This window comes from Mastigoproctus giganteus, chromosome 6 (genome assembly GCF_048544385.1).
Source record: "Mastigoproctus giganteus isolate SK-2022 chromosome 6, ASM4854438v1, whole genome shotgun sequence".
Taxonomy (NCBI): domain Eukaryota; kingdom Metazoa; phylum Arthropoda; class Arachnida; order Uropygi; family Thelyphonidae; genus Mastigoproctus; species Mastigoproctus giganteus.
In genome coordinates this window covers 167,602,294-167,625,460 of record NC_143580.1, presented here as the reverse complement: position 1 = coordinate 167,625,460, position 23,167 = coordinate 167,602,294, and the positions used below count along the sequence as shown (strand labels likewise).

At 35.4% G+C, this 23,167-nt stretch overlaps 1 protein-coding gene across 1 annotated transcript in view; it reads left to right on the top strand.

The window, feature by feature from the left end:
* The window catches only part of LOC150084734 (uncharacterized), a 147,343-nt gene that overhangs the window by 38,699 nt on the left and 85,477 nt on the right, over nt 1-23,167 (top strand). Inside the window, exon 3 of the mRNA XM_090376338.1 lies at nt 14,224-14,385. Coding sequence (XP_090232464.1) covers nt 14,224-14,385 — 162 coding nt within the window. The remainder of the gene's footprint in view (nt 1-14,223; nt 14,386-23,167) is intronic.

Sequence of the window (23,167 nt, the reverse complement as noted above, 5' to 3'; positions counted from 1 at the left end):
GTCGTGTGAAGAAGCTATTTTCGATTTGGTCTTACATATTGAAAGTTCTGAAGAAAAATTTGAATTGGCCACCTTCATAGACTTCGAGGGGAGCCTTCAACACCGTCTGGTGGGATAGTGCCTTGGCATGCTTTCGAACTGCTGCTTGCCCCCGGTAATTATACAGCCTCTTGCAGAATTATTTTTCCAACCAAGCAGTTATTCTCAAGTCAAAATTCCAGCGTCACCAAATCAGTAAATCAAGGTTGTCCCCAAGGGTCAGTTCTGGGACCCCTCATTTGGAATGTAATCCTCCAAGACTGGCTCTCCCGCATCTTCACGAATGCGAAAATTGTGGCCTTCGCTGATGATCTCACAGTGGTGGTGTCAGGGCATTCACGGAAGGCCATCGAAGAAAACGCAAACCAGGTCCTCGACAATTTCTCAACTTGGGCCGCACTTAATAAATTGCATATCAACCCAACAAAAACTAAAATGATGCTATTCAAGAATAGACTGGATCTCAGGTGCCCACCACAGGTAAAGATATTTAATGCTCAACTGCCCATCATCACCGAAACCAAGGTACTTGGGGTGATTATTGACCACAAACTCAGCTTTGTCCCACATCTTGTTCATCTAAGAAACAAAGTTAAGAGATTCTCAGAAACCATCATACGCATCTCTAAAAATGATTGGGGACTCTCCAAAAGGTCCCTGCAGTTGTATCACAATGAGTATTTTTACCAATTGTGATCTATGCAGCTGGAGTCTGGTTCCATCGGGTAACTCTTGTAAAGATGCGAGACAATCTTGGAACCATCCAGAGGTCAATGTTAATGGCAATCTGCCGAGTGTGTAGAACGGTCTCCACTCCTGCCATTCAGGTCATCGTGGGAGCACTTCCGCTTGATCTATATGTCATCTTCCGAGGGTTGTGCTTCCGAATTACAAGAAATATCCCAACAAGGATCCTCGACATTGAGATTAACCTGGATGCTGACCCCAAGGCTGAGATGACCCGTTGCTACGAGCTCTTCAACATTTGGCAAACTCAATGGGATAACTCAACACTGGGAATTGTCGCAAGAAGATTTCTACCTGATGTAACCTACGCTGCTACTAAATCTGTACAGTCTTGGTTTACCCCTTCACTAGAAACGTCGTACCTAATTACTGGACACGGATCCATGAATGAAAAATTACACCATCTAGGTCTCCACCCAACAGATCTCTGCCATTGTGGAGCCAAAGGGAACTGGTGGCACATACTATTTGAGTGCATTACGTACGCAGATCTGAGACACAACCTTGTCAGCTGTATACAGATCTCTGGCAAGCATCTAGAGCTCTTCCTACAGAACCCTAGCAACCTCCCTGCATTGCAAACTTACTCAGCTGAAGTCTTTAAGCACAGACGAAGGATTAAGAGGCCCCCCAGTGGGCAACAGTGAACTAAAACCGACCATGTCCCCCCCCCCATCCTGCTACATGGGCTGTGGAGCTTGTTTCTGCGGCCTGTGTGCAGGACGAAAAACACTCTCTCTCTTTTTTAAAAAATTTATTTATTTATTTTTTTTTTTTTATTTCTTCCCATCTCTTCTTTTCTCTTCTTGTTCTACAGTCAGTGCGTCTGTCACATGGGTTTTTTTTTCCCTCTCTTTTCTTTTTGCGTTCTTAAGGGTTGCTATCACATTGTTTTTTTTTTTTTTTTTTTTAATTTTATTTATTTTTTTATTGTTATTTTGCATTTTACAGTGATATCACTTTTTTTTTGCACCATGGGAAAATTAAAAAAAATTTTTTTTTTTCTTTTTTTTTTTTCTCTCTCCTCTGGAGTGGGCTCCTAGAGGAATCTGACCCACCTTTTGGCAACATCAGGTGAGTCAGAGTCTCGTATTGAGGCAGTACGTGTTTTGCTGGGACTGGCCCACCTTCCCGTGGTGTGGACGAATACCCAGAATAATCTGTCCAGGTGACTGATGCTTCTGGGTAGCCAAGAGGCCAGAACATAACAACAGAACACACAAACCTACATCACACACATATCTGGCCCATTTGTAGTGATTCTGTTCTTCACAGAGATACGAGGCAGAGTTGAACTAACTTTCTAGGAGCCACTCCTTACAAAAACACGTCCACATGTCTTCCTAGGTTGATATGCCTAGGATGTTTATCCCTCCACTTGCTGCTGTTTTCAGATCACGAACTCATTTTTTGATTCAAAACCAGCCAGATGGGAGGGATAAAAACCCGAACTGTGCTAAGCACCCCGTTCCTCGATGACAAAACAATCAGAAAGAAAACGCCTCCACAATAATCAGCCAGTCATAGAACTGACTGGGAGGAGCCTTCACCTGTCAATCACCTTTTTCTTTACCATGTTGAACAGGGTACCCTAATCTGGAGTTCAGCTCCTTTCTTTAATTTGAACGTATCATCATCTTAGAAAAAGAAAATATGCCTCCATTGTTAAGTTGGCTCAACTTCTTATGGGCTTGAATACCTTAATCAAATCCCCACGCAGATGCCAAGTTTCCAGTTTTTTTCAGCTTACAGAACTGGAATCTTTTCCTTTATCTCTTCCCACCCAGAACTTTATTGCTTCCTTTCTACCTCTTCAGGCAGGTTTCTTTCTTAAAATATAGCAGCTTTCAGAGACATATATACAGTAGGGCCACTCATATGGTGGGTTAGGTTCCAGAACCCCACCGAAAAGTGGAACATAGCCTATTTTCACTTGCGAATGCATATAAAAGCTTAATAACATGTTTACACTATCATATGCTGTAAACAGACTGAATTGCTGACAATAAAATGGCGCCCAACGCCCTTTTTGGACTTGGCTACTGAGTGCATCATGGTGAAAAAAACAGAACAAGGGCTGAACATAAAGAACATGGACTTGAAAACCGCCATATTAGCGGAATGACGAAAAGCGGGGCCCAATGATTTAATTGTATCTCATATTGTGACTACCTTCACAACGAGTTACCATGTATTGCATTACATCGAATTAGTAACGCTTCACTAATAGAGAAGACTATTGTTACTTATTCTCAGTGGGCACCACCACCCAGATGGCACCATTTAAAGGCCTATCCTCAATGTGTGGGCAGGTACCCTGGCACAGTCATGCCAACCCAGTCTTCGCTATTAGTGAAGCATTATTTTTTCGAGGTAGTGCAATACGTGGTAACTCGTGAAGGTAGTCACAGTATGAGATTCAATTAAATCGATGCCTTTACACTACTTATGTAGTTTTTCACTATGGTGTATTTACACTGATATTTTATAGTGAATTTTAAACTCATAATATATCATGCCTTGAGCATTTACATTTTATTTAAGTATTATCTTGCACACATTTCAGCATCTCTCATATTGTGGAAATAACTTCACAACTAGGTTGGTATGATTGCAACATCAGGGTACCTGCCCACTCACCAAGGATAGGCTAATAAGTCTTGAAACAGTGCTGTCTGGGTGGTGGTGCCCACTGAGAATAAGTAACAATAGTCTTCTCTATTAGTGAAGTGTTACTTATTCAAGGTAGTGCAATACATGGTAACTCATTGTAAAGGTAGTCACAATATGAGATACAATTAAATCGATGCCTTTACACAACTTATGTAGTTTTTCATTATGAGTTCACTATGGTGTATTTACACTGATATTTTGATATATACAATATATACAGCATCACAGTAAAAAGAATTGCAATCTTAATATAAAAGGAGACATACAAACAAAATTTTTTAATAAATTAATCCAATGTTGCTTGCACAGTTTTTGTCTTATATGCATTTTTAACTACAGCACAGGCATAATCAAATGCAATAGCTGTTTCGTTATTGACATTGCTCCAGACCAACACATTCTTTATTATGCTCAATGCATTTTGTGCATCTTTTTTAGATGGAAGTGTGTGTGTGTGTGTGTGTGTGTGTGTGTGTGTGTGTGTGTGTGTGTGTGTGTGTGTGTGTGTGCGTGCGCGCGCGCGCTTCACTTTTGTTGTTGCTGGTAACAGAAACAACATTGTTTTGCTTAGTGCACAGCAGCTCTTCTGGTGTTGGCATTGCTGTGGTTGCAACTTCATCATCCACCTCCACAAACTCTTCAGATTCACCAACAAAATCCATATGCTCCTTCAAATTTCCCATTCCTCAATGTTGCTATCTCATTTGTCTGATGGACCATTTTTTTCGATGATATTCTCTCCAAAGCCACTCTTTCTGAAGCTGTTGATTATTACACTTGATGCAGTACTTTCCCAAGCAATAACAAGGTTACAGATAGCATCCAAGACATTCCAGTTTGGCTACAAATTGTTCTCTCCTTCTATGTTGCAGATCAAGTACCATATCAGGTGGGCTCTATATGCTCTCTTGAGGTTATAAATAATGCCTTGATCCAGTGGCTACATAAAGTGGTCAGGAACGAGAGTGCATAGCACGCATTCCTTGAGTGGACCGGGGTTCAAGCCCGTGACTACTAAATACAATAAATATTTGTATTGAAGGCCTGACGTAGCCGAGTGGTCAGGAGTGAGAGTGCATAGCGTGCATTCCATGAGTGGATCGGGGTTCAAGCCAGTAACTAATAAATACGATTAATATTTGTATTGACGATTTATTGTAAACTCTACTGACTTGGTTGTCGTGCCAGAGTATAAACAGAAAAAAAAAAATAAATTTTTTTTTAATTTTAAAAACAACAGCCGTATATTTATCAACTTAAGTATCTCGTCAGAATGTGCTGTACAATGATCTAGAATCATCAAAATGTTCCTTTTTTCTGAAGCCATTCATGTGTCCACTTTTGATAACCAAGACTGAAAAATTTTGACCGTAAGCCAGCGATTTCCAAACTGGGAGGTGCGCCTCCATGGGGAGGCGCATACTAGTGCAAAAGGAGGCGCGAAAAGTTTAACAGAAATGTAATTTTCATAACATAACATATATAAATAAACTTTCATAACATAACATTAAATTTTATAACCTATTTTTTAAAGCATTTACCGCCACCTATCTCACTCTAACTTCGATATAAACATGAAATAAACATTTATTTGGAAAAAAAAAAAAATTTGCTGAAATGGATTGATAAATTATGATTGATATGATGTAATGTAATATATATAATTTAGTGCATACTATGTATGACATATATAAGTGGATTGCATAGTATAGCATTAGCCGCATTGTTGAAAATATGGTTTCAGCAGTGTGCAATTGTGTTTTTTTATTGTTTTTGGTGTGTTTACTTACTGATAATAATTATTAGTAATTTAGAAGTTGTAGTTCTTGTAATTTAGAACTACAAATGCTTATTATTTCATGTAGTATAAATAATTATTGTATTAACATATTAAAAATAAGAAATTGCACAATTATAGATGCTTTACATCAAGGGAGGCACCGGGAAAATTTTACAGGTTAAGGGAGGCATAGGCTTAGAAAGAAAGTTTGAGAACCGCTGCCATAAGCCAAGCACTTCTATTGATTTCATAGTCACAGAGAAGTTGGTTAACATCTTTAAAACATCTTGGCTTGGAAAACTTACCAATCACAAGTGGATGTAGTTTTGTACTGCCATCTGAATTTCAGCATAACAGAACTCACAGTTCTGTTATGCTGAAATTCAGATTACTGCAATTACTGTACTAAATTTTCCACCACTACAAGGCTCTCCTAGAGCAGCAAATGTTTGTTTGGCAGAAAATTATAAAATAAACCTGTCTCGTCAAGATTAAAAATATCCTTTGCCTCATATTTTTCAAGATTGGACCATAAAGAACACAACCAATCTGTAGCCTTTTCTTTATCTACTGATCCAGACTTTCTACAGAAATTTCCCAAAACCAAGTTATCCCATGTTTAGTCTCTAGAGCAAAGTTTCCGGCATCCCCCTCTTCCCATACTTCTCCTTCAACCCATGCACGGTACTAAGTACTATAGGTTTTGATACCTTTCGTGTTTGGGGGTTTCATAAAAAAAAAAAAAAAAAAATTCCTGTCTTTAAATCTTTAGAGCCAACCACTGCTGTATTTGAAGTCACCAATTCCACGTTGCTCAGTTAGATAATTTGCCTTTTTTTGAAAAATCGGACCTGATATTGGCAAATTAGATGCTCGAATTTGTTAGTATCACTCAAAAAAGTATTGTTTCAAGATCCTTATGTTTTGCACCATGAATTCGTTTCCTATTTTTATTGCTGCTCCAGTGTCACACAATTCAAGTTTTTTTTTTTTTGGTTTTTTGGTATTTTAGATAAAGTAGGTAAAGGAATGTTGTATTCCTTTGCAATGTGTGTTTTGTTTCATTTCATCCTATTAGCCTATTGTGTAATTTTCAGTTTAATTTCCAGGCTTATTCCATCCATTTATGTTTTGTCACCATAATACTGCTAGATGAGATTTAATATAAACAAACTTTAAATTAATTTAAAAACACAAGTTCCAAAAAAGACATCAACTCAGATAAAATGGCAGAAAAACAGATTTTTTATTTTTTTTTATGTGAACCCCAAACACGAGAGGTATTAGAACCTATAGTACTTAGTACCGTGCTTGGGTTGGAGGTTGAGAAGACGAAAGAAGATATTTGTTGACATTGGACTTGAACTTCTGTAGATTGTAATTTTCAGGAAATACGTATGAAGGAAGGTTGTTCCAGAAAATGGCAGTTGAATGAATAAACGAGGAAGATGAAAAGTTGGTTCTGTGGGTTTGAAGTAGGACAGTAAATGGATGTTGGCTGGTGGTGGCACGTGTTCGGACTGTTTTGAAAGAGAGAGCGGGAATTATAGAAGCCAATTCAGAAGAACAGTGCCCATGGAAGTATCTGTAGAAGAGGCATGCAGCAGAAACAGTGTGTCTATGAGAAAGCGAGTGGAGAGACTCTGTTAGAGATGAATCATTAATTAACCTAACTGCCCTCTTCTGAATGGAATCAAGAAGCCTGAGAGAGGTTTTGGGGTCACCACCCCAGATGTGGGAACAATATTCCATGGCAAGGCGGATTTGCGATTTATACAGAGTGAGCAGCTGTTTGGAAGAAAAGTAACGCCAAGAGAAAAAGAGAAAACCAAGTTTTTAGATGCAGAGGAAGCAATATTTGTAATGTGCTTGTGCCAAGAGAGATTAGAAGTCAGGGTAATTCCCAAAAGAGATATATCATTTTGCCTAGAAATCGGAGTGTCACTAAAGATAAGCATAGGAGCAGAAGAATCCTTTTTGCGAGATATAAGACAAGACTGAGTTATAGAAGGGTTGAAATCAACTAAGTTGTCTTTGCCCCACTGGAGAATTACCTGAAGATGGGCATTTAAGGAATTGGTAGCAGAATTTCGAGAAGTTGAAGCTGATTGAGCAGGACAAGGTTTCTCAAAATGGAAAGTTGAATGCGATGTGCTATCATCGGCAAAACTATGGATAGGATTTCCAGTCAATGGAAGAAGGTCATTGATATACAAGAGGAAAAGAGTCGGGGAAAGAACTGAACCTTGGGGGACACCGGCATTAGTGGAGAAGTTAGAAGACAGAGAGCCATCTACCATCACCCTCAGTGAGTGATCAGAGAGAAAACTGGATAACCAATTACTAAAAACAGTTGGCAAACCATAAGATGGAAGCTTGTTTAGAAGACCTTTATGCCAAACACGATCAAAAGCCTTTGAGATGTCAAGAGCAACTACTTGTGTTTCACCGAACCTTTCCATTGAATTAGTCCAAAAAATTGGTAACATAAGCCAGAATATCACCAGTGGATCGACACTGACTGAATCCATACTGGCGATCGTTGATCAGACGAAAAGTTTCTAGGTAGTTTAACAGTTAGCGGTTAATTGATTTCTCCAATAATACTGCTAGATGAAATTTAATATAAACAAACTTTAAATTAATTTAAAAACACAAGTTCCAAAAAAGACATCAGCTCAGATAAAATGGCAGAAAAACAGATTATACTGTAGCAAAAGACTCTTTGAACTGGTGTGACAATTGCAACTGACCTTAATCCCGTGGTGAGTGAGGGAGTGTATGTAAACAACTTAAAAAAAACTGTTTTTATTCCTTTGTTAATTTAACAGTTCATCTTCCACAATGATTTTTTTCAGAGTGCACTTACATTGTTTGGTACCATAAACTGGTTCTGTTTACACAAAAGTAAATTCTAACAAATCAGTGCCATCCTTCGGGAAGCAGGGAACCAAGTGGCCAGAGGCAATAATAAGGACAAAAATTGGACAACTGTGCCAAGATTTGTATTAAACATGCAAAATAACATTATTTATTTCTCAAAGGGTGAAAACGAACTTTGTAGTACATATTAACCAAATTTTTTAATAAATGAATACATTTATATAGGAAAGCCTATCCTTTCGCAGGGAAATGGTATGTGCTTCATATAAGAGAGCATTTTATATAAACAGAGTTTGTATTAACGAGATTTTACTGTGATAATTACACTAGCAAACACGATTTTTACCTCCAAGAACTTAGATGTTTTAAATGCTGTTTTGAACCAATTTTTATGCATAGATTTCAAAAATCACCATGATAGTTTTGCATTACAGTTTTCGTCACGGTTATTAAATATAGGGAGTCACTTTTTACCAAAATATGCCAGTTTCGTGTAATCTAGCCAGTAATGGATGACATACTGATTTATTTTAACAGATATAAGCCAATTCTCTTAATTTTAGCAGTCAATTCTGGCATCAGTTTTCTTGATCAGACTTCTACTTATGGTTCTTAGGTTCAAACTCCAATGCATCAATTTACAATTTGAAGTTTTTGGTTAGGTGAGGATTTTTGGTGAGGATTTTTGTTAACTGTGTTTTCCAAGTATAAACTGGTCGTGACATTCTCAGAGTTGTAAATCTATCCTCCATATGTATAATAGAACGTATAATTTTTTTTACACTTGTATTACAAACTTGAATTATATATATATATATATATATCCCTTTATTTTGATATTAAGCATTGGTACATCTTTTGTTGTAGACGTGATAAACTTTTTATAGTGATTTTCAGAATCAGCACGTTTATTTCCTCCAGAATCACATTTTCATTGCGGATGGATGAAAAAAATATATTTTGTTGGCTAGTGTTATTATTATTTCATTTTTTATTTAAAAAAATTGCATAAAGAGGGCACAAATATATTACATCATCCCCCCCCATCCAGGTTTTTCAGCTTGCACAAAATGCAAATTGGCCCATGAATACATACACTTGCACAGAATATATAATGGTGCAGCATGGCAAATTACTGATGCCTTAAAACCAAACTACAACAGTTTTGTCAAATGCTCTGGTTGTGTGGTCTCCATCAGCAAGTCTCTTGATCAGGAGTACCAGAGGTTCCTTGTAGTTCATATCCATTTATAATCTCTTAGGTGGGAGAAAGCAAGAATGTTCATGGTCAGTATAGTGCCTGTCACTATGATGGGAGTTTACTGGCCTCTATTTTTGTAATAAACGAATATATTTATACAGAAAAGCCTATTTTTCCAGGGGGAATGGTATATGTTTCATATAAATGAGTACTTTGTATAAACTGTGTTTGTATTAATGAGATTTTATTGTATATATTAGGATGTTGTAATACAGAGAAGTGTATTACCCCTCAGTGCTCTTTTCATCTTTAATGGTGGGAGATTTCAAGATGAATTCAGTTTAATTTAATTTAATTTAACAATTTAATGTACTGTACTGTGATTACCATATTCCCTAACCAGATACAGAACCTTGTATTTACTAGAATTAAAGCATAATTACCATTTTTAGATTAGGTCCAAAAAATGATAAAATTTGTCTAGGTCTCGTTGCAACAATATTCCTGATTCTCGTTGTTAACAATCCTGCCCAATTTAATATCACTAACAGATTTTGACATGAAATTTGGGATGTCGTAATCAGAGAATTTGATCATAATCAGGAATCATGGGATTTGTGATACCAGAATTAGTATTACAAAAAGTATCCCACTTATAACACAATTCACTAGAATAGTTGTGAGTATGTTGTTGGGAAATTGATTGCTTTTTCAACAATGTAATGTTTTTGTTCCATAATGTTAATATTTAAACATGCCATGCCACTGCATGTTTAAATATTTTTATAACAAAATTTTTGTTTAAATAACAAAAATGTTTAAATATTTTTGAAAATATTTAAATATTTTTCAAAAACATTTCTTTGTTTATAAGCAATTTGGGGTTATGAAATTCTTTCAAGTGTTTATATGATATCTTAGCATTAGCATTAGCAAAGGCACATGATGCAAGAAAGCAAGCTTATATAGCATCAGCCAAAAAAAAAAAAAAAAAAACCCTTATTTCACCCATCCACTCACTCCAAATGTTTGTCAAGTTCTGCCTTGACTCTATTTAAGCTTTCAACTTCTACGATAGATGGAAGTTTGTTCCAGCAATCAACCACCTGCTGATTAAAGGCAAACTTCTGCACATCTATCCTATAAATGTCTTTCCTCAATTTGAATTTATGCTCTCTCACGCGATTATTCTAAGCAAGAGGAAGAATCCCATCACCATTGAGCATGCTCAAACCATTCAAGGTTTTATACACCTCAATTAGATCACCTTGCAGGTGCCTAGTCTCCAGACACTGTAATTTTCAAAACTTAAGCCTTTCTTCGTAAGAGCAACCCTTTGTTCTATTCACTAATCATGTTGCCCTTCTCTACTCGTTCCAACAGCTCTACATCCTTCTTAAAATGAGGCCTCCATAACTGTATACAGTACTCAAGGTGTGGTCTGACCATTGTCTTATACAAGGGGATAATCACCTCCTTATCCCTGCTAGGAAAATTCCTGTATATCATTGACAAGACACCACGATCTACTCTTGCAAACCGTCTGCACTGCTCAGAAAACTTCATATCTGCCTGCACAATTACCCCCGGGTCCTTTTCATTCTCTGTCAGTGTAGTACCACAGAGTTGATACGTTGATCTGGGATTACTGCTTCCCTTATGTAGTACTTTACATTTGTCAATGTTAAACTTCATTTGCCACCTCTCAGCCCATCTGCTCAACTTTTCTAGATCCTGTTGCAGCAGTGTACTGTCATTAGTTTCATTAACAACCCTGCCAACCTTCGTATCATCTGAAAACTTGGATATTAAGCCTGGTATACTATCATCAATATCATTTTTAAATACAGAAAATAATAATGGACCCAACACTGAACCATGGGGGACTCCACTAATAACATTAGTCCATGAAGAGCAGTTTCTATTGATTACCACTCTCTGTCTTCTCCCACTCAACCATTCCATTATCCATAGCAGCAATTTGCCTCCAGTGCCACACTGCTCCAATTTATGCAGCAATCTTCCATGTGCAACAGTATCAAAGGCTTTTCTAAGATCCAAATATATGATATTAAAGTTACTCTTTGCATCCATTTCCTTTGTGACTACATCATAGTATCCAATCAAATTAGTCAGATAAGACTTCCCCTTAACAAACCCATGCTGTGTCCGAGCTATAACTGAAGTCTTGTCTAGATGATCCTGCAATGCTTCTTTAACCGGTGCCTCCATTAATTTCCCTGGAACAGAAGTTAAGCTAACAGGTCTGTAATTACTTGTCTCCCTTTGATTCTCCTTTGTGGATTGGGGTCACATTTGCACATCTCCAGTCCATTGTTCTTCCCCCGAGTCCAGGGAAGCTCTCATAATTATGGCTAAGGGTTTGCTTACTTCCTTTTCCGTCTCCTTTAATATAACTGGATAGATTCCATCCATCCCAAGTGCCTTGTATTTATCTTCAACAATTTCTCCTCCACTTTACTTTAGTTATTACAAGATTATCTAGCTTACTGCCAGAGTTGAATACACCTCTGGCATTCCCCTCCCTGAATAACTCCTCATGTGTGAATGTCGATGCGAAATATTCATTTAGTTTGTTAGCTACCTGATCAGGATCATCAACAGTTGAACCATCGATATCAAGTGGACCAATCTGATTCATCCCCTTCCTTCTAGAGTTTACATAAGTAAAGAACTCTTTGCTGTTTTTCTTTGCATCCTTTGCCAAAGATTTCTCGTAATCTGCCTTCGCCTGCCTAACCTCTTTTGTAACTTGGTTACAGACCAGCTTATATCTATCATAAACTTCTGTGTCACATGTTAATTTATGTATCCCATGCATTTTTCTTCTCTGTCACATGTCTAATTAGTTCATCTGACATCCATTTAGGCCTAAATCTTGAACAATATTTCTTTGTTGGTATGAAAAGCCTAGTAGATTAATTCTTTGAATGCTTCCCATTTTGAATTTGCTGTTGGTAACATCATCAGTTGTATCCACTGTATAGAATTTAAATACTGTCTGACCACCGTAGTCACCTTTATGAAAGCAAAAACCCTCCCCTTTACCCTTAATGGTAGTTACTTCTTTGAGTAAATCCCACTTCAGCACACTGTGATCACTGCCACCTAGTGGTTCGTTTATCTGCAGATTCTTGATGCATGAAGAATCACTACGGATAATCAGATCAAGGGTATTACTCCCTCTAGTTGCCTCCCGCACATGCTGCTGTAGAAAACAGTCATCCAATAAATCACAAAAGCCTTGCTAGTGTGTGAGTGACCAACCCACAAATTCCAGTCAAGATCCAGGAAATTAAAATCCCCCATTATAAGACACTCAGATTTACTGGCCCACTCTATTTCTCTGCACAATTGCTCATTATACTCATCAAATTCATTAGTCCTATAAGACACACCTACTCTCATGTTTCCTTTCCCAGTCACGTGTCAGCAGTTTTTAAGTTTTTACAAGCTATTAATATATACACATATATAAATTGGATAATTTACCTTTAAACTTATACTGCCTTATATATATATATTTAAATAATGGCTTAAAAGTTTAATATAAAATAAGAAAATAAATAAATAAATAAATATTAAGCTATCATTAGAGGCAGCAAAATGCAACTCCTCCACATGAAGCCCAGATATATCCGATAATTCAAAATAAAACATAAAACCTAAGCCAGTAGTATGGCAAAAAATGTAGAGCGAAAAATTAACATAAAATAACGTAAAAATAAACAAACAGGGAGGGGGAAGTAAAGGTAAGATATAAACAGTCGCCGATAATCCCCTATATAATTTAGCACTTTAATTCCAGTCTTTAATTAATAAAACCGATATAAAATTTAAAATAATGCCAATTATAATATGATTTAGCGATAACCCCCTAGAAGGTACCAGTTCTGAAAAACGTGAAATATCACCAAAAAGGGGTTTAAAGAACTACTGAAAGAAAAATAAAATATCAAAGTAATAGACCATTATGCCCCATATCGAGGTCAGTCTATTATTTTGATATAATATATATATATATATATATATATATATATATATATATATATATATATATAAAATATAATAATTTGACGAGGTAACCTTTTTAAAGGTTACCAGAATTTATATTTGTTGATATTTTAATCTTTTCTTGGCGCAGTATAACCATAGTCGTTTTTGCGCCAATAAAATCAAAATCAAATCCTTTCCCAGTGCTTATGTCACACCAAACAGACTCAACATTGTATTGTCCACCAACATCAATTGGATGCACTTCCTTAGATTTTATGTATTTCTTAACTAACTGCATAACCCCTCCTCCCTTCTTGTCCTGTCTATCCTTTCTGTCACATTGTACTCCCCAAATTCCAGTTCCACACTGCTTATGTCTCTGATATCCCAACAATATCTGCCCTTGATGTCTTGACTAGCACTTTAAGCTCATCGAATTTATTAACTGTACTCCTAGCATTGGTGTACATGCAAGTATACATGCACCTGTTTCTACTCTTAGTTACCCTAACACAGCCCATGTATTTACTTGTTCCACTATGACTCCCAGCAGTCCTGGAAATTCCGATTGCTTGCTTTCCAGGCTGCTGCTCAATTGCATTTCAATAGAAGTAGTGATCTTTTTATGATCTTGGAGCACTTTCATTCAGGATCCTTGGGGTCTTGCTGTTAGTTTAGAAATGGATAAGTACAACAAAATAAAAACTAGTACTTGCCTGTGCATGTTTGTCTGTGTGATGCAATAAGTATTTCATAAGTAATTAAGAGAGATTATTATGTTGATTGCTACAGTAATGGTACATGATAAATTGTCTTTTTATAATTATTGTTTAGATCAATTTGTGATTGATTATTGTAACTTCAGTAATGTATCATGTTTTAGACAAGAAGAGAAGCAGAAGTTAAAAAGGATGAGAAGTGTGATAAACCTTTTGAACTCTTTGAATATTTTGATCCTGGCAGCCACTGGTGTAAGCAGTGTAATGAAGTATACTTTACAGTTTCTGAAATGTTGGAACATTTGCACAGCACCAATCACAAACAGGTATGTTTCTTAAATGGCATAGCAATATATGGTCATTTTAAACGTTTTAAATTTTAACATTTTAAACCAGCAAATTTACCAACAGAAAGAAGTTTTTATGCACAGAAATGTTATCACAACCCAAGCACGGTACTAAGTACTATAAGTTCTAATACCTCTCGTGTTTGGGGTTCTCATAAAAAAAAAAAAAAAAAAAATTCTTAATATAATATGCAGTCTGGTAATATATTTCATCGCCTCTGTGGTTGGTTTAGTATTAAAATGGAAAACGATACAAGGAGCAAAGCTTGCATATCGCCCATGTTCAAATAAATAATAGTTAATAAAAATAAAATAAAAACATCTCCCAGTTTTTATATTTTATCTAGTCCTCCTACTCTGATCTTTTACAAGGAGGCGATAAATTATTATTAGATTACTCTTTGATTAAAGGCAATTTTTCTTTCATCCAGTCTACAGTTATTCAAACTTTGTTAATACCCATACTATTCCTATTCCTATTCCCACAATGTAACCAACCAGTTTACTTTGGACCTATCAATCCTTGCTGTCACTGCCACTTTCGGAGGCATCTTATTCCAATGTTCAGTACCACTACCCATAAATTAACTTCATGAGATCCAGTCTTCTGTTATTCTTTGAGATTTTGTTAGTGCTCTCTGGTTCTTGTTTTACCTAAGAGGAGGAACAGGCCTTCCTCCTTTATTTTATTCAAACTGTTCAGCGCCTCAGTTAGATTGTTCCTTAGATAACTAGTTGTCAGCTTGCAGTCATACCCTCTAATTTATATTTCATATGTGCACAATTTATACCCATGATTTCTGGGTATCCTTCTTTGACTTCTGTCCAGAAGTTCTGTTTTTTTTTTTTTTTTTAGGTGCAGTTTCCAGACCCAAATACAGTGTTTCAAATGCAGGCTAAGGAATAATGACATCCTTCTCCCTACTGGCAAAGCCCTATAAATCATGGACAAGACACAATGTTCACGATTTATAGGACCACCACCATGTGCCTTTGTAGCCATTTGTTTGCATCTCGTGGAAAATTTCATGTAAGATTGAATTGCAACACCTGTGTCTTTTTTTGTCACAAACTACTTCTTGCTTATCTACTTCTAGCTTATGTGTGACTCCAGAATTTCTGTTACCCAAATTCATAACATTATGTTTGAGCTAGTGAGAATCAGAGTGGTGTAAGTCATCAATTAAAAAAAAAAAAAATGACTTGCATCATTGCACATATTCCTTAACCTTGCTGCTCTGTTTTTATAGGACATTGTCATTAGTTCCATGAGTGACCAGAAGGGGTAGCACATCATTATTATACTGCGTGATAATTGAAAACTATTCAGAAAGAGTGATGTGAAGTCAGTGCCAAGTTATGTTTACACATTACTGTAATTATTTTGTACAGACAATTTTAAAATTTTTAAAGTTTATTAAACCAACTTACACTATATTTAAATCATCACTAAGGAATGTTTTAGTTTTACTGTTTTTGGCAGCCATAAACAAAAAGCATAAAAACAGAACATGATATCAGCTTGTCACAAGAAAAAGTTTGTACCTGTACAATACAGTCTTAAGAGTTTTTTTCTCTACAACACCTTTAAAAAAGAGCATCACTAGGCGAAAAAAAAAAACCTGAAAATTTACCAGCCAACTGTTAAAGATGTTGTGGATTCGATACGAAAAAAATAGTCATCCTTTTGAAATTCTGTACGGGGCAACAACCCCTTTAAGATTTTATGGATTTTCAAATTTTGAATTTAAAAGCAAAATTTGGTTAGCTCTTAAATTTAAAAGTTATGTAAAGTTGTCATTTGTCATTTATCTCAAACAAAAAATTATACCCATCAGAACCAACTAGTCATGAAGCTGAAGAAAAGAAATATGATGGAACTCTTGCCAGTTATTCTTTCTGTGTGGCCTTATACCTCTTTGATTCTCACCAGCTTATTTAGAAGCATTAAACTTTAGTTGTCATTTTTCAGGCTACATGTGCATCTGATCCAAGTCTTTTTGAAACATCATGGCCTGACTAGAACCATTAACCACTCTCCTCACCTTAAAGTTATTAACAGGAATTGACAGTTTCCTCCTGGAGACCCTTATTTACATTTACAATTTTCTGGAACTCTGACTGAGTGTAATGGTAAAGGTTTAGCTGCTTCTTTCACTATAACTGGATAGATACTGTAAGATTCTTGTGCTTTTTTTTTTTTTTTAGACCTGATAATTCCTCTTCCTTCAGAGCTTTTTCGCCTACCATACGTTCTTGTAATGCGCAGTAATTGTTAGCTTGACTAATACTCTCTCTCTCTCTCTCTCTCTCTCTCTCTCTCTTCCCCCCTCCCCCCTCCCCCTTTTCCCCAAAAGCATATTCTTGTATGAATGCAGACCAATACTCTCCCTCCTTCCCCAAAAGCAAAAAGCATATTCCTGTCGGAATATAAATGCAAAGAAATTGTTTATTTTATCAGTCATCTGCCTAGTGCCATCTTGTGATCATGCTAATCTCCATAAGGGGGGCCAGATGAGGTTCATTCCTTTTTATTTGCTATTTGCCCCACACTCAAGGCCAAAAAGAAAGGAATGGAGATTAGTGAGATCACGAGACCATTTGTAAAGCAATTTTAAAGCATCTTTTCTCTAAACAACTGATTATAGAGATTTTTAAAGCCTTTACTTTACAAAGGTACCAACACCTTTCTTTTGTATATATATATATATATCTGATAATTAAAATAAATATGATATTTAAAATAAAAACATCAGCCAGTAGTACGGCAATAATACAGAGCGAAACGAAACGCAAAATAATATAAAATAAACAAACAGGGAAGGGAAAGTAGAAATAATAGGACCAAAAGGTAGTCGATAATCCCCTGTATAATTTAGTCAATTAAGTCATTAAACCCAATTAATAAAAATTGTAAATTTAAAATAATGCCAATTATAAATAATTTAGCGGTACCCCCCTTGAAGGTACCAGTTCCTTCAGACGTGAAATATCACCAGTTGGTGATATTTTATATTATTTTGCGTTTCGTTTCGCTCTGTATTATTGCCGTACTACTGGCTGATGTTTTTATTTTAAATATCATATTTATTTTAATTATCAGATATAATTAGGCATCATGTGGAGGATGTGCATTTGCTGCCTCTAATGATAGCTACATAGCCATATTTATTTATTTTTATTACTTTTGCCTAACTTTTACCTCATATAATATATATATATATATATATATATATATATATATATATAGCTAACTTCTCTAACACACTAATCTCTTATCGATTAGTCACTGGCGGCACTGCTCCTGCTTCCATGTGGTGGGGCCAGCAATCTGAGTATAAATCCAATGGTCAGGGCAAAAAGGTGTAAACATGGATGCCTTAATTTTGCCAACTGAGCCTACATCGTCACATAACGAACCTGAATCGTCTCAACTGAAAAAAATCAAAAAAGAAGATTCTTCATCTGATCTGCCTGATTTCTTAATTTTACATTCTTTATCAACAAAACCTCTTAGCAGCTTATCTCCATTTCTTGTACAGAAAAGCATAGAGGCTTTTCTATTATTAGGTACTAGGTACTCCTAGGCTGTATTAGGTACTCCTAAAATAGTCAAACGACTTCACTCGGGAGATATCCTTGTAGAAACATATAACTCCAATCATTCTAGGCAGCACCTGAAGCAAATGACCTTTGAAAGCCTTCCCATTTCTGTAACCCTGCACAGAACTTTAAACACCTCAAAAGGGGTCGTTTCAGAATGGGACCTCCTTAACGTTCCCAAGGAAGAAATTACTGAAGAACTTAAGGTACAACATGTCATCAGTGCCAAAAGAATAATGACCAAATAGGATGGTGTCCTTACATCTAAAATAAACAAAATAATAATTGCATATTTATTAAACATTGAATTAAAACCTTTTAGTTTTAATTCAACAAAATTGATTAACTTGAACCAGTGATACCAGTTTTTCAAAATCTGTAGCCATTTAGCAAGGGTCTTAGATACCACATTTAATAACTACTTCACTGTTCAATAAATTCTTAATGTGATGGATGGGCTTGATGAAGTGATACCAGTTTCTCAATGTCTGGTGTAAATTCACTTAGAGAAGTCAATTTATTTGCTTGGAGAGAAATTGAATGACCACACTAAAACTACATTCCGCCAAATGTGATGTTGGAAATGCAACAAGGAGCTCCTTAACCACTGCCCATAGTGCAGGATAATGATCAGAAATTTCCTTTGTTAACTAAAGCTTTTGGTATGATTTCTTAAACTTTGGCTTCAGCTCAATTCCTTCCTCCACTATCCCTACTCCATCAGTATCTGAAAATGGATTTACTGCCCAATCTGGAATTTCCATCAAAAGAAGATCCCAAAATCACTCAGATATATCTTTATGCAGCATATCCAAATGGTCACAAAAACACTTGTATGTCATCATCTTGTATCCCACCTTATTCTTCTAGCTCAGACAGGCTCAGAAATTGGTATAGCTTGTGATGACCTGTACTGTGATTGAATAGAGTTAACTTTGAAATAAACATAGAGACAACAGATTTGGCCTTAATAAGATTGATCTCATTTTCTTGCTACTGCAAATTCATTTTATTGAACTTTGCAAATAGTTCTGATAAATAAGCAATATCATTCCTGATTTTTTTGAGTTCATTACTGAGCAAAGCATTTGTGTCTTCATAAAACTGCACAACACTGTCAAAAAGGTTGTAAAAGCACTTGCACAGTTGTCAGGGCACATGAAGTGGCAAAATGTTCAAAATCTTCATCATTCTCAGCATAGAACTCCTGGTATAGTTGATCATGAGAGCATTTTATTGACTGCAGTAATGACAGTAACTAATTTATAAGAATATCAATAGCTATTACCAGTAATTGGCTATCTTATGACAACTGTGAATCATAAATACAAAGTGACCAAAGGAAATAGCTTTAAAAGTGACAAGAGCAGTAAAAATTTTAAATACAAAGTGAGGGGGTTGTTTTGCCCTAGGCTCTAGTTTGGTCAATTGTAAATAAGTGATCAACATGCTAGAAGGGGGCACTTTCACAGGTGCACCTGTGCCATCCCTTGTCTGTTAGTGCCCACCCAGGGGTAGTATCACCCACTTTGGGAACCACTGGTATAGATAATTGTATAAGTAATATTTTGTATAAAACTTAGATGTAATGGATAATTGTATAAATAATATTTTGGATAAAATCAAACAGGATGTTTGTATTGACTCATTAATAATTAATTGTTACAAATTGTTGTTCTGTTCTCTAATACAGCCTGGTATGGTCTGATGATGAGCTCCAGCAAGGAGCTCATCATCAGAACATTGAATAGGCTTAATAAACTAGCTTAAAAAACTCGTGGTATAATAGAGGTAAATTTCTGTTTACAAGTACAAATCTGTGTCATGATAATCCCCTCCCCCCACCAGTGAAGAGGCATTTTGATTTGCTTGCCCAGTCATATTGCACAAATAGATCAGAAGTATAACAACTTTTCTGTTATGTTTCTTACCTTTCCCATAGACACTGCACTTACTACATTCAAATTCTGCAACTGGTGGCAGAAGAAATAACTCCATATTAACAACATCACTTTATTCTGACATTTGTTGATTTAACCTTTACTTTATATTCCTAAAAACATGTTAAGAGAGTGTGTTTTTACATTTTTTAGGGATATAAAAAATGATAGTGTTAGATCAGTGGTTTTCAACCGGGAGCCGCGGCACCTTAGGCTGCCGCATCAACATTCCAGGGGTACCATGTAATTTGGGTTTAAGTTACTTAAACTTATTATTATTTTTTAATTTATATATTTATTTCATTATAAAAAGGTGTACAGTATCTTTTTTAATTTTGTGGTGATCTATAATTGATGTTTACTTAGTAAAGAATAAAATTATATACTTTATATATATAATTTGTATTATGAAATGTAATTTTTATAATTATATTATTGTAATAAATATCGTATAACATATATATTTTTTAATATTATATATATTTATGGATATATACAGAGAGAATCGGATCTAAAAGGCAGAAAATTGAGTGGGGTGCAGCAAAATAAAATAAATTACTTAGGGGTGCTGTTATTAAAAAAAAAGGTTGAAAACCACTGTGTTAGAAATGTGAAGAGTACTAGGAAATCTTATAGTTGAGCTAATAAATTAATTTGTGGAACTGGTGAAGTAAGCTGTTCAAGTGCTTTTGGAATTTATAGTTTACTTATGCAGAGATATTTGAGGATATTTTATATATGTGAGAATTGGCTTCAGTGTTTCCAGGGCTATTACAAACATGCGGGCAGACAGGTATACATATTTTGCATGACTTACCTCATGTATCTAGGAGAAGGAATGTCAAGAACTATATATGGATACAAATTTTAACCTACCTTCCTTTCTTGAAATTACTGTAGTTGGTAGCAACCCTTCTTTCAAATGATCAAGTAGCTTCCCCTTTCATTCAGAAGGTTAAGGCTATTCTTGGATTCAAAATTTTAAGCTGTTGGGTGAGGGCACTTTCAGGCCCATTTTTTTATTCCCCCCCCCCCTCCACACACACACACACACAACCCAAGGTCTGTTGTATCTGTTAGGTCAAAAATCGTACAAGTTGTGGGTTTTTATATCCTGTTCTACTTTGAATCTCAGGTTCAAAATATTCCTTCCAGTTGATTGGTTGACACCAAAATTTGTGCATATTTCTCACTCTGGAGGATTGCACTGTATTAATAATCTCAGAAACATGCATAATGGAAATAATTATTTTAGCAAACTTTGAAAACATACCTGTGTATGGGATGGGGAGTCAGATGAAAACAAGAATGATTTTTTTTCTAGTTTTGCTTTTCAAAAAACTCCATTGCATTTCTGTGTACTAGATTTTTTATATCATACAGCTTCCTTCCTTCATGACCCACATGAAATCGATATCTTGCAAGATAATTTTTCACCCTTCTAAAACTTAAAATCACAACTCAAAAAGTCCATGCTGTGTGGAGGATGATCAGTCACTTCTCAGTGTAGTTTCTGAATAGTTGCCACAGTATGTTAAGCCATGTGTAGTGACATATTGTAAACTAGTATTTTAAAATACCAGTTTATAATGTTTACGAAGTAGTTAACAAAATTAAATATTTTAGCAAACTATGCGAACATATCTATGTATGTGATGGGGAGTCAGATGAAAACAAGAATTATTTTTTTGCTGGTTTTTGCTGGTTTTTCAAAAAACTATTGCAGTGTAGGCATTTCTGTACATTAGATATTTTATACCATGCTCATCAAAGTATTTTGATTATCGTCGGCACTATTGTTTGACAGCTTCCTTCACTTCATCACCCATATGAAATCGAAAAATTATCCTGTAAGATAATTTTTCAGCCTTCTAAAACTATGAAATTCATAAGGCAAAAAGTCCTGGCTGTGTGGAGGGTGATCAGTCACTTCTCCATGTAGTTGCTAAATAGTTACCATAGATCCACATGTGTTATATAATCTACACCAGGGGTCCCCAAACTTTTAGAGAAGTGGGCGACATGAATTTTTGGAATATTTGGTGGGCCAGAGAAAATTTCTATTTACCGAAAACTACATTCTCTGCAATTTTAATGTTATGCATAGAAACAAATTTTATACCCACCTGTATCTATAGATTCAAAAATAAATTGATGGATATGTAATATAAAATATACCAGTTTGTTTATATCAAATTTTAATTATTACTTATTTATTGTACTAATCACAAAAATACAGTCAGTAATACAACAAAATTATAATTAATGCAATGAATGTGATTGTAGATGAGACTAAGTTTCGTAATATCGGGTTTTAAAGTACTTATTACAATTCTTAAAAAGTCATGTAAATGTGGGTCAGTTAGACGTGATCATATTTTTGATTTTACATATTTCATTTTTGAAAAGGTCTGCTCATATATACATGTACTTCTGAAAATTGATGCAAAATTTTTTTGCAAAATTTTTCATTTTTCATAATCTGATGCAGATAATGTTGAATAAAATTGAATTAGATTTTAATTTTTAAATATTGTCTTCAGTGCATCATTAGATTGAAGCTCTACCAACTCTAATTGTAAATTCTCATCAGCATCGTTGATGGGTACATCGAATGGATTTTGAAAAAGTTTAAACACATTTGAATTATTTTTAAAATCAGAAAAATTTTCCTGCAACAAACTAATGTTTTGAACAAAATTTTCAGTGTAAAAATTACAACTGGCCATATTTTTAGATAGATTATTGCAACATGGAAAATGTGAAAAATTATTCTGAAGTAATTGACTTAAATAACTTCAGTTTTGTTTCAAATGCTTTAACGTTATAATACAATTCATTGGCAGTTTTGTCTCATCCTTGTTTCATAATTAAGAAAATTCAGGTGTTCACATATATCTGTTAAAAAGGCAAGGTTCCACAACCATTTGAGATCTGACAGTTCTGGAACGGTTTCAATTTTTCATTCATAAATAGATCTATTTCGATCCTATGTTCAAAAAGCTTCAACACATTACTGTGACTCAACCATCGTAACCAACCAACTTCAGTGTGGTACAACAAATCATATCGGGTTTTATGCTGATGATTCAGACCAGTCTTGTGAATAAAATTTACTGTTGATATTACAGTTGACATGACTGAATCTACGCCCAAAAATTTTCTACACAAAGACTGCTGGTGAATTATACAATGAAATTGCATTGGTTTTTTAATAT